The sequence below is a fragment of the Rhamphochromis sp. 'chilingali' genome (assembly GCF_963969265.1).
Source record: "Rhamphochromis sp. 'chilingali' genome assembly, chromosome: 2".
In the NCBI taxonomy this organism is placed as follows: domain Eukaryota; kingdom Metazoa; phylum Chordata; class Actinopteri; order Cichliformes; family Cichlidae; genus Rhamphochromis; species Rhamphochromis sp. 'chilingali'.
The window spans coordinates 26590631-26603556 of record NC_137930.1 but is presented as its reverse complement, the minus strand read 5'-3'; the positions used below and the strand labels follow the sequence as shown (position 1 = coordinate 26603556).

At 40.2% G+C, this 12926-nt stretch overlaps 1 protein-coding gene across 1 annotated transcript in view; it reads right to left on the bottom strand.

Annotated features, from left to right (window-relative positions):
* Positions 1 to 2844: 2844 nt before the first annotated feature.
* The window catches only part of LOC308391962 (plasminogen receptor (KT)-like), a gene marked incomplete at its 5' end in the record, with an annotated part of 45774 nt that continues 35692 nt past the window's right edge, over positions 2845 to 12926 (bottom strand). Inside the window, 3 exons of the mRNA XM_080874795.1 lie at positions 2845 to 4192; positions 5086 to 5195; positions 5312 to 5442. Coding sequence (XP_080730921.1) covers positions 4065 to 4192; positions 5086 to 5195; positions 5312 to 5442 — 369 coding nt within the window. The 3' untranslated portion in view covers positions 2845 to 4064. The remainder of the gene's footprint in view (positions 4193 to 5085; positions 5196 to 5311; positions 5443 to 12926) is intronic.

Genomic DNA, 12926 nt, shown 5'->3' with positions numbered 1-12926 from the left:
AAATGGGACGGTCTAGCCTCCGTCGCGCTGCCCAGGTTGCCTAGCAACCATGATAGCTGGAAACGTGTGGTTGACAGAAATTAAGGAGAACATATTTTGTTCGTTTGTTTGTTTCTACATGAGCTTTGTGTGATTTAATAAGCATCTGAGGCTGAGACCACAGGACTGTAAAACATGATTGTTGCATGCTTGCATATTTCTGAAAACATCTTAGTGGTGTGGCAGCCATGGGTTGAGCCAGCCCTGCAAACCCTGTGGATGGACGATGCAGTGGACAGTGGGAGGAAGCATCCTAAAGCTCTCTTTGCAGACCAGCCTGTGTGATTCTCCACTCGCCGACCAGAAAAGACAAACGGCGGGTCTCAGTTGCAGCACCTCATCCATTCTGTATGCATGAATCTGCACGCATGTATCACCTTCATTCAAAAAAAAGGAGCCAGCTATTTTATTACTGTTGACCTTGTAACATTTATCACTTTAAACATAGCACAAGTCAAAAAGCATACCTGATAGGCAATCATAAGATAAAGCTCGTAAGCACTTACCTGTGGAAGTGCTTCAGTATTTATTGCATTTGGCAGTAACTGTGGTTCTAGCTGAAGCATTTACAGTATTTTTGAAGGAGGCGAATTCATCGTCTTATCTGACAAAAATCAACGCCTTTTCCTGTTATTTGTGACCATTTTGTAAACAAATATGCTTCTTAGAGTTGACATTATTAAAAATCCTGAATTGGTGTAAAAGTTAAAAAAAAAAAAAACACTTTCCCCTCTTTTTCTCTGGTAAAACCTTTTGGTGGGCTGCAAATACTTCCTCTGTGTAGACAGTAGTCGTGTTGTTATTCGCTAACTTAACGGGAAAGCTTAAAATGAGTTGAGGCTTAAAGCTAAAGCTGAAGTGAAGAGACACTGAAGGACTGAAGAGGTCACTACATGCTGAAACAAATCCAGTTTGAAGCAGGTGGCTTTTCTAAGCCCGACTCTGGAATTTTGTTTGCTGTTGTGATGAGAGCAGAGCAGCACGTTTGAATGACTGCGTGTTTAATTCACAGAAACGCCAACGCAGCCATGGGTGTCCTGCTGTCCAAATCCATGGATGACAATTTAAAAAAGCAACAAGAATTCATGCTAACGAATGCACGGCTGCAGGTGAGTGAAAGTGCACCCACTCGCATATCACCTCTGACCTCTGCTGTGACATCTTTCACTAGTGAAAGATGGTGAAAGTGAAAAAGCAAAAAAAAAAAAAAAAGCAGATTTTTAATTATTTTTTAACACATAAAATTGCCCCAAACCTTCCCACCAAAAGGTTTTACCTTCATACTTTGAAATTGTACTAGTTGCAGATGCTGAAATGATGTCGGACTAAGTTTAAATTGTGCACTTGTTTATTTGCATTATTTTTGTATCAGCTCCATGAGTACAGGAGACATCCACAGCAACTGTAGGTCTGCAAACATTTTTAATCTCTATGACTACAACCAAATCCATTTAGACCCACTACTTTCCCACTACTCTCTGGAGGAGGTAATTAACTACACTGCTCATTGTCTGAGTAGTGTGATCACTGTGCGTTACTACATCATGCAGGTAGCTGTTCAGGAGACACTTGTGCAGCAAGCCTGGCTCAGACACAGGTTCCTGAAAGCTCCCCGTCTGCACCTGTGCCTTCAACTGTTTCGGCTTGTCCTGCTTGTGCCGCCTCCTCTCCTTCTTCTTGGTAGACATCAAGTGTTGCCACACAGATATTATGTGGAGGATGCAGCAGGCCCCCACAACTTTGGGAGGAAACAGAGGCCGACCCTCAAGGGCTCACAAGAAGATGGAGTGCCAGTGTGTTTTGAGGATGCACAAAGTAGGATCTTTAATATTTCTGGCCTTTGCTGAGCTCTGGCTCTGCTAGTTTCACTGTTTCTCTGTTGGGGAATCCTCTCACACTCAAACTGTGAAATATGCTCCACTCCAGTCCACTGAATGGCTGTGGAAAATATGAAAGAGGACATAACTTTACACATTAACTTCTAACAATTTAAGCCCAAAGAGTCATCCTGAGAAATGTCATTTAATATGCAGCATTTCATTATCACGTTAAAAAACAAACAAACCCCACATACTGCTTAAGTTGCTGCTCTTTGAGATTAAAAGATCTCATTACATTAACAGAAACACTGACATCCCTGCTCTACAGCTTTGCATTCAGGGGGTGTCCTTGTCACAAAGATCAATTCAGACACTGAAATCTTTTCAATTTTCTTTTTTTATTAATTTAAATTTTTTTCCAGATGTCAAACACAAAGTATAGATATCAGCACCTTGGAATCTACTGTGATGGCTTAAAGTTGGAGGTCCAACAGCTTTGTATTGAAGCTCCCTCACACCTACAATTAAAATTTTAGTGTTGAAAATAATACATTTTATCTGTCAATACAAATGTCTGAGAATCTTTACCAATAATGCACCATTACATTTTGATCACTTCAGCTGTTGGTTATCGGCAACTGCAAAAGTTACCAGCCTGGCAGAGGGCATTTCATCAAAACAAAGCTTCTTAGAAAGTATCACGTCTATGACCTGGATAGAAAAGAACCACAGACTGAATACAAAGGATGGATTGTAGCCACTGAAATGAGAAAGAAAGGGCAAGCCTTTGCTGTTCCAGGACAGCAGGAGCTGAATGTAAAGGAGAAAAAGTGGAGGGTTTGGATGCTACGTCCATCTTTTGCATACAGTCTATCATCTAAACAGAGAGGCAAGTGACCTGCAACAGTCATCAGTGTTTCAGGAGCTTTTTAAAGGCGACGTATTACACATAAGAGCCAGATAAAATGAGCTGTTATGAAGAGTGTTTAAGAGAATTTCTGCTCTGCACTGGTCTAATTGCAGCTTTGACCAAAGTCAACAATCATTGTCTTACCACTTTGTTCAATCATCATCATTACATTCATGGGGCGATTGTGGCTCAAGAGTTGGGAGTTCGCCTTGTAATCGGAAGGTTGCCGGTTCGAGCCCCGGCTTGGACAGTCTTGGTCGTTGTGTCCTTGGGCAAGACACTTCACCCGTTGCCTACTGGTGGTGGTCAGAGGGCCCGGTGGCGCCAGTGTCCGGCAGCCTCGCCTCTGTCAGTGCGCCCCAGGGTGGCTGTGGCTACAATGTAGCTTGCCATCACCAGTGTGTGAATGTGTGTGTGAATGGGTGGATGACAGGTTGTGTAAAGCGCTTTGGGGTCCTTAGGGACTAGAAAAGCGCTATACAAATACAGGCCATTTACCATGAACCAGGCTTATAGCAGCTGGTATTCTTGTTCATCTAAATACAACAAAACCCCCCAGAGAGATAACATAAACTGATTAATATTACTATCAATTTCCCTTCAAGTCCATCATACATAATCAAAGCAAACCCTGGAAAATAACAACCTAAAGAAAACACTGATGATATAACTGCAATTGTGCAATATTTAGAGACAAGTTATCTGCTGTGGTCACACAATGCTCTTATAACACTGTAATAAAACTTAACTCATGGATCAACATGTGGCATACACCAATCAGGCATAACATTATGACCATTAGCAAAGTGAGTAACACTGATTCAGACTATTCAACACGGAGGCCACACCTGGCATCTTGGTGCCAGATATCATGTGATGGGTCAGGGCCGCTTTGGCAGCAAAAGGGCGACCAACACAGTGTTAGTTAGGTAGTCATAATGTAATGCCCGATTGGTGTATCTGAAAGACTGAAATGAGACAGAATAAGGAGCCTTTCGTTCAATAAAGGTCAACCTGACAGAGAGAAATAGCAGAGCCTTAAAATTTTCCATGATAGAGGACGTTTGTTCTATAAATTATTACATTATTTCTCCAAGAAGGAGCTGAGGCCGCTTTTACCTTAATGCTACATAAAGTATAGTTGTGTATCGTTTAGGGAGTGGGTATGTTTTGGACAGCTAAACCTGAGGTTTCTTTGTGAGCCACTTCCCCGTCTTTGTGGTTTGTTGAAAACGAAATGTACAGTGGCTGCAGCTCCTCTCTGGAACCACGCTGTTAGACAATAACTAATTACATTATTTCTCCAAGAAGGCGCTGAGGCTGCTTTTAGCACGGCGGGCCTTCTCTATGCTCTCAAAGGTTGGAGTCCCTTGAGGTAACTGTAGACGGTCATTTTCAGTCTCCATGATATTCTCAGCTTCCCCTAAAGACATCATGAAAAACACATTTAATGGGTATAATTAGTGACTGCAATCTTTTTTAAAAATGTCATTAATGAATAACTAAACACAATATTTGTTAAACATTTAGATGCATTATTTGGTAAACAGTAAGGTCCATTTGGACAGAGACTTTTTCTTTTTTAGCATTTTGGTTCTGTTCATTACCACAATTAATTTTAAATATAACAACTTTAAATATAATTAACTCAGATCCAGTTGAACTGCCGACTGTCAGCCTTAATTCAGTGGGTTGAACAAAAAGATTGCACAAAAATGTGAGAACTAAAATGCAATCCCATCATTTCAGGACATCAAAAGTAACTGGACAAATAAAATAAAATGTATTCATTTGAATCGTGCTAATGCAAGCGCCACACCTCAAATCAACTCCAGGGCTTCTATCTGCTTAATTGATAATGACATAACAAAGGAAGTGCCCACACCTGCCCATGAAATAGCCTTTCAGTCAAATGTCCAATTACTTTTTGTCCCTTTAAAAAGCGGGGGGCACACGTTAAGGGGCCGGAACTCCAAAACCTTCATCCGATTTGAATGTGGATTTTCTCATATGAAAGCTGGGCGTCTACACATTATATAGATGCCCATCATAGCGGAAAGTGGAAATTGTTTTGGTAAACAGACACTATTCATGTATTTAAATATATATATGGACCTAACTGTATATTAGAGCCTGTGTTTTCTGGATATAGTGAGTCTGTGTTCTGCTGTTCAAAGTAAAATAATCCTCTAAAACCAAAGCAAAGAATCACTATATAATGCTTGATAAGGATTTATTTACCCGTCTGTGCACCCTCTTTTTAAATGTTAAACAGGTTTCCTTAAGATGATGATGCCTGTAAGTGTGTAGCTTTACCTCTCATACGATTAATAAGCGTTCCATAGGCGCTGTCCATCTGGTAGGCAAATATGAAACTGAGAGGTATGATGGGAGCCAGCATGCCTGGGTTCTTTCTTTTAATAGCTCTAAAGAAAAATGATGATAAACAGAAGACAATATTTAACTGCAAAGATAAAAGCACAACACAGAGATGAGTCTGTGTGTGTTTGTGTCAGATCTTTGTGAGGTGTTAGAATCTCACCCTGCAGTTAGTCCCACTGTGGCCACCGCAAAGAAACTGCCAAAGTATTTCAGAAACTCTCTGGACCAGGCGATCTGCATCGCCATCTGCCGCTCTCTCATCTGGTTCTGCATCAGAATCTGGCGCTCCATCTGGGCACATGCACGCGCGCACACAGACACACAAAAATAAATTAAGAAGAAATGATGAAATAAAATTTTCCCTGCTTGGTAAGATTTCATTTTCAGTTATAATCAATTTCAGTCAATTACTGTTGATCAGAGCTGTAATAATCATCTGATTCATCAGTTAATTGTTTTATGAGAGTACAGACAGTTTAAAGAGATCTCCATAGGCACCAAAGGCTTAGTACTTTTTAAAAAAAAGCCCCTAAAAACTTGTAGGAAGTGTACATTACGTGAACAGAGATGTGATTAGTTGGGAGCACAGACTGAACTTCTATGTATGCTTGAGAAGTTTCTTTGGAATTTTTTTTAAGTCATGAAACTAAACCCTGGAATCCACTGCTGTAAACATGCCAACTACAAACACTACGCTCTAGGGAAGGAGGAAGTGACAAACTTTTCATCTCCACAATCTGGGTGTTTCGTACTCCTGACATCGACTCTTGGCTGTACACTCTTTAGGTTCAATGGAAATTACAGGAATGACTTCTGTAATTGACAGTGTTTGTTCTTTTAAAGCCAGCATCCGCTGAAACAAACTAGTGAGTAGTCTGAGCACACTTAAGGGTGTCCCCCTTTAACGGCCCATGTTGTGAATGAGTGAAGAATGCAATTATGAAAAGAAAGCATTTCCCGCTCCTCCACACCATGTGTATGAGCTGCAGGAACGGGAAATGGGGTGACACGTTCGCTGAAAGGTCAGCTTTCATGACGGCTTCATCTGGGTCACAAAAAAGGAAGTAAATGGAAGATAGAGGATGTTAAATTTGAATAAACTATCCTGAAACTCACTCCAGCATCTAAGTACATAGATGCTGCAGGGTCTCCATCTTATAAAAATGAAGCAGTTCAATATGCCCATATACACAAATACGTAACATAAGTAAAGATCACTGCACATCTTTGCTCAGCCACCAGTTTCACATTATTAGTTAGTTTGTCTCCAAAGCGCTCAACCTGAAATGGCCCTCTGATGTACTCATTCCTAATCATGTCCTTCATGGTCACTCCAAACAAAAAAATCTTAACATCTTCAACTCTGTCACCTCCAGTTTTCCAAACCACACATCATAGCATCTTAAAAACCTTTCCTTTCAGTCTGCAACTATCCATCACAAATTACCGCTGACACTCGTCTCCACCCACTGTTACTTTGGATGGTTGGATGCTATTTGAACTCATCCACTTTCACTGCCTCTGCTCCTTCAATATTCTGCCCATCTCCCTCTCATTTTTGTGCTGATGCCAAATGACTCATGAGTGTTTATAACAATGAACACTTATAACAACAATAATAATGATAATGTGTCATCTACATTAAAGACTTCAGGGTCTTTGTATAACATTCTTTACCATTTTCTGTTTCTACAGGCTGTTTGTATGGGATAGCTACGAACCCATAAGTGATAAATTAGCCCTATTAGTGTAGATGTGCAATTCAAAACTAGACAAACATATCTGCTGGTGGGAATATCAAAAGGAAAAGATTTGGTTTTGGCAAGCTCAGACAAGCAGCAGACTGTGACTCTGGGACAGGACTGGAAAAAGCAGAAATGAACCAACGCAGTCTGAGGGTGACATTTGTGAAGGGTGCAAGTATGAACACAAGGCGGGACACTAACTTGAAAACAGATGCACACAAATCATCATGATCTACACATTGGAAGAAGGAAAAGAAACAGATGTAACATGTGAGAAAGAAAAGCAGAGCAAATACATGCGGGAAATATGTGCAGCAGGTATTCCTGATGAATACAAAATATTTCATGTTAGGGTTTTTTTTTTTGTGGATTAAGGTTTTTTTTTTTTTTTACATGTTTGCAAACTTTGACTTTTGGGCACTCTGTATGCTCTCATGCTTTTAAAAATGATTTGTCCAAAATTGGATATGGAGTAATGTTCCTAAATGCACTAGTAAATCCACAAAGAAAGGACTCAAGGAGAAGACCTGAGGCGCCTAACCAATGCTAAGATTTCAATTCTATTGAAATATTGCCAGGGGATTGAAAATAGGCATTTAAAAAAGCATCTTACAGTTACAGTAATTTGGAAAGATTTCAGAAAGCTTTGACCCTCTTTGACTCCATCTTTCCAAAGAAAGTTCCTCCTGCTTAAGACAGCAATATGAACATCTGAGCCCAGTGGCGTATTTCCACAGAAGAATTTCTTTTTGTGACTAAAGATTCCCCCCCCCCCCCCCCATTTGTCGGTGTTTGGGTTTTCCAATTTCACGTAAATAAGATCTACTTTCTTTTCGTTTTTATGTAAGTCACTATAATGCTCTGATGTCAGTAGATATTTGCATCAGTTTTTTTTTTCCTTGAAAGAAAACAAACCCCCCCTACTAGGGGTGGGGGAAAAAATCGATACTGTGTAGTATCGTGATATTTTGTTTGCTAATAATGTATCGATACAGGGTCAGCAGAAATCGATATTTTGTTACAAACAATTTTTTCTCTGAAGTCAACATGCTCTGGAATCAGAGCATGTTGACTTCACAGCATGTTGATCCTTTTTCTGAGCAAGAATCCTGACATTTCTTCACTGTCCAAATGTGTTTAACTTTTTTTTTTGGCAGCAATAAACATGACAGTTTACTTATTTTAATTTAAGACATGTTTAATTTTAATTAAGTTTAAAACTTTTTTATTTAATGTAAAATTATATATTTTTTTAAATTTACTTTCAAATTCTTCAGTTGCTGAATGGGCTGCATAGTTTTCATAAATTGCATAGTTCAGAATAGCTATAATTGTACCAGATGGTTGCATTCAGTTAAGTTGGACTAGACTGTAATACAAACCATTCAATTTGTCAACAATAAAACTGACTGAAATGAGAGAAAGACTGAGTGTGAGACTTTGATATTAGATAAAATGAATATTGATAAAGTTTATCTTTATGTACAGAATATGAATATCGCAAAATATTTTTAAAAAAAATCACAATAATATCGTATCGTGCTTTAAATATTGTGATAATATCGTATCGCGAGTTGTATGGTGATTCCCACCTCTACCCCCTACTATAAATCCATTTTGATGGCACCAATTCCTCATTCCTAGGAAGTCCATTCTCAAAATATGTGTACCGTACATATGAGCAGCCACAGGAGATTTTTGAAACTGTGTATCAGGCACCGAACTAGACCACATGTTAGAATATGTATCCCCGCCTTCCAGAACTGCTTTACAGACTTGGATCCACATCTTACTAACACACTATAAGAGCTAGAAAAATGAGAAGAGTGAGGTTAAAGCTGAGTGTATGCTCACCCCAGTCCAGAAGCCATAGCATGATCTTCACCAGGGTAACAAACTTTTTTTCTACCTGTGCAAGTTTCCTCCTTAAGTAGAATCACAGTGGTACCTGCTGTGAAATCACTTTGGGCTGGTTTTTGACTTTGGTGTGTAGTAATACTTAAACACTAAAAGAAAGATGGTATGCGTGTCATCATTAGGACAGGGGTTTGTGTCAGTGTGTGGGACAAAGGAAGTAACGCACAGTGATCACACTACTCAGACAATGAGCAGTGTAGTTAATTACCTCCTCCAGAGAGTAGTGGGAAAGTAGTGGGTCTAAATGGATTTGGTTGTAGTCATAGAGATTAAAAATGTTTGCAGACCTACAGTTGCTGTGGATGTCTCCTGTACTCATGGAGCTGATACAAAAATAATGCAAATAAACAAGTGCACAATTTAAACTTAGTCCGACATCATTTCAGCATCTGCAACTAGTACAATTTCAAAGTATGAAGGTAAAACCTTTTGGTGGGAAGGTTTGGGGCAATTTTATGTGTTAAAAAATAATTAAAAATCTGCTTTTTTTTTTTTTGCTTTTTCACTTTCACCATCTTTCACTAGTGAAAGATGTCACAGCAGAGGTCAGAGGTGATGTGCGAGTGGGTGCACTTTCACTCACCTGCAGCTGTGCATTCGTTAGCATGAATTCTTGTTGCTTTTTTAAATTGTCATCCATGGATTTGGACAGCAGGACACCCATGGCTGCGTTGGCGTTTCTGTGAATTAAACACGCAGTCATTCAAACGTGCTGCTCTGCTCTCATCACAACAGCAAACAAAATTCCAGAGTCGGGCTTAGAAAAGCCACCTGCTTCAAACTGGATTTGTTTCAGCATGTAGTGACCTCTTCAGTCCTTCAGTGTCTCTTCACTTCAGCTTTAGCTTTAAGCCTCAACTCATTTTAAGCTTTCCCGTTAAGTTAGCGAATAACAACACGACTACTGTCTACACAGAGGAAGTATTTGCAGCCCACCAAAAGGTTTTACCAGAGAAAAAGAGGGGAAAGTGTTTTTTTTTTTAACTTTTACACCAATTCAGGATTTTTAATAATGTCAACTCTAAGAAGCATATTTGTTTACAAAATGGTCACAAATAACAGGAAAAGGCGTTGATTTTTGTCAGATAAGACGATGAATTCGCCTCCTTCAAAAATACTGTAAATGCTTCAGCTAGAACCACAGTTACTGCCAAATGCAATAAATACTGAAGCACTTCCACAGGTAAGTGCTTACGAGCTTTATCTTATGATTGCCTATCAGGTATGCTTTTTGACTTGTGCTATGTTTAAAGTGATAAATGTTACAAGGTCAACAGTAATAAAATAGCTGGCTCCTTTTTTTTGAATGAAGGTGATACATGCGTGCAGCTTCATGCATACAGAATGGATGAGGTGCTGCAACTGAGACCCGCCGTTTGTCTTTTCTGGTCGGCGAGTGGAGAATCACACAGGCTGGTCTGCAAAGAGAGCTTTAGGATGCTTCCTCCCACTGTCCACTGCATCGTCCATCCACAGGGTTTGCAGGGCTGGCTCAACCCATGGCTGCCACACCACTAAGATGTTTTCAGAAATATGCAAGCATGCAACAATCATGTTTTACAGTCCTGTGGTCTCAGCCTCAGATGCTTATTAAATCACACAAAGCTCATGTAGAAACAAACAAACGAACAAAATATGTTCTCCTTAATTTCTGTCAACCACACGTTTCCAGCTATCATGGTTGCTAGGCAACCTGGGCAGCGCGACGGAGGCTAGACCGTCCCATTTCACAAGCCTCGCACTTCCGGCCTTAGCGGTCTTTGAGTACACGGCCCTTGAGGACCATTGAGGCTGCGTACTTTAAGGCTGCAGACCCTGAATTGGGATACAGCCATAAAAACCATGAAAAAATATTGCCGTAATATGAAGCGATAGACTTTTTCATATCGTCATCCATATGTGTCGTTATATCGAACAGCCCTATTTTGAACTCTCCTCGTCCTTTGAGTGCGCGCTTTGTTATATAGCAAGGTATTTAAAATGAATAAATAAATATCCCGTTCATTTCAATACGCATGATCTGAGCATGCGCGGAATGACACGGAGCTATTCTTTGATCTTCTCAAAGGGGAGACTGTGACGTGACGGTCGACCGCACGTCACAGTCTCCCGTGACGGTTGACGTCACCATCTCTGCCACATGAGTCTATAAATAGAGGTGCTTCAACACAGTTTACCTTTAGGACGGCCGCACGTAGAAAACAGCCTTCATTAATCTTGCGCGTGTAGTTAGCAAATATAAACAAATCACGTCTTTCAATCGTACAATACTGCAAGAATCAAGGAAAGCAATAGAGAACTCGTCATCTGTAAACATGTCAAACTCCGCTTGGGGCGCGATTTGCACTGTGGGCACTTATGCTCACAAAATTATGAGAAAAACGTTGGGATTTGATGACCAACGTTCACCCACTGCTGACCAAACTGTATGCGAGGCACCTGAAGTTCGCTGTGGTAACCAAATTTTACACGCGGAACATGAGGTACCATTGCCAGATCAGCATATACCTGAACCCCGCTTCAGCAGCTGCAGAGGACAGCATAATCAGAATAGCGGTTTAAACCAAGTGTGTGAAATTCTTCACCCTGAACATATACAGCAGCAGCCTTCTGTGATTCAAAGACATCAGCTATGGGAAAATTCAAATCGAGATGCATCAGACCCTGCTGAATCCACGATCCCAGACCTAAGACCTAGTCCCTTGGAAGGGAGAGAAGAACATAATGGGATTCTTCATAGAGGGGTTTCTATCATCAGGAAAGGAACTGGATTTTTAGGACAATCCATTACCACAGTGTCCAACATGTGCAAGTCAGCAATTGTGGCTATTCGTCCCATGTTCTGGAAAATGGTCCAAGAGGTCAGAAATTATGTGGCACACCTGATGTCACGTGCTGTAGGATGTATTTGCATTTGCCTTTACATTTTATTGTTCTTGGTCAACAAAATTGGAGCTATATTAATTTATTTACTTTCATTTTTAGCACAATACCTTTAATTTTCCTCTATGGAAATGGAAAAGGTGAAGACAACCTAATGTCAGTGCCAACTTTATTTGGCTCTAACTGGACTATGACGATTTTAATAGGGAAATAACTAATAATTGGGGTATAATGGGGTTAATTAGGCTCTTACCATCTCAGTCATGCAAACAACAGTTGAGAACCCAGCCAGTCATGGCAGAAGGCTGCTCCTTCCTGAGCCTGGTTCTGCTGGAGGTTTCTTCCCAACGGGGAGTTTTTCCTCCCCACAGTTGCCAAGTGCTTGCTCATAGGGGATCATCAGATTGCTGGCCTGTCTCTAATACTGTAGGGACTACCTTACAGTATTAGAGACAGGCAGCTGTTGTTTGCATTCAAAGCCACATAAATAAATTTGAATTCTCAATGAAATGAATGGATTTGATTTGATTCCTTTACCTTCACAGAATCCTTTTACTTCAGTTTTGTCTTCTGCTTCTTGGTAGCAATAATTAAGCTTCTTGCCCCATTCATCCTTATGCTCTCCTGTTTTTTCCTAACTGGCATGTCTGACCCGTGGGAGTGCAGACACCACACAGAGAAAGCCTCAGACTTTAAAGCCGGAAACATTTTCAGTGACGTCACAGAACAACGCACCTGCAGTCCACACAGTAGGTGACGTATCATTTAGTTAATCTTATGATTGCCGATCAGGTATGCTTTTAGACTTGTGCTATGTTTGAAATGATAAATGTTACAAGGTCAACAGTAGTAACATTGCTAGCTCCAGTTTTTTTTAAATGAAAGTGACAGATGTTAATGTGTGAAAAGCTTTAACCTTCCCATTGTGATGAATTGACCTGATTTCAAGTTTTAAAATGTAAAAAGAAAATTGTTAAAAGGACCTTTCTTATACAAAATTTCTGCTTGGATTAAAAAGTGTAACCAGCATATAAAATGAAAATGGTTTGACCTGGCAGCCAAAGTGGAGGCTGAAAGGGTCTAAAACTACATCTGTCTTTGCAACTGTGAGAGATATTTCCCCAACACACACACACACACACACACACACACACACACACACACACACACACACACACACACACACACACACACACACACACACACACACACACACACACACACACTCCG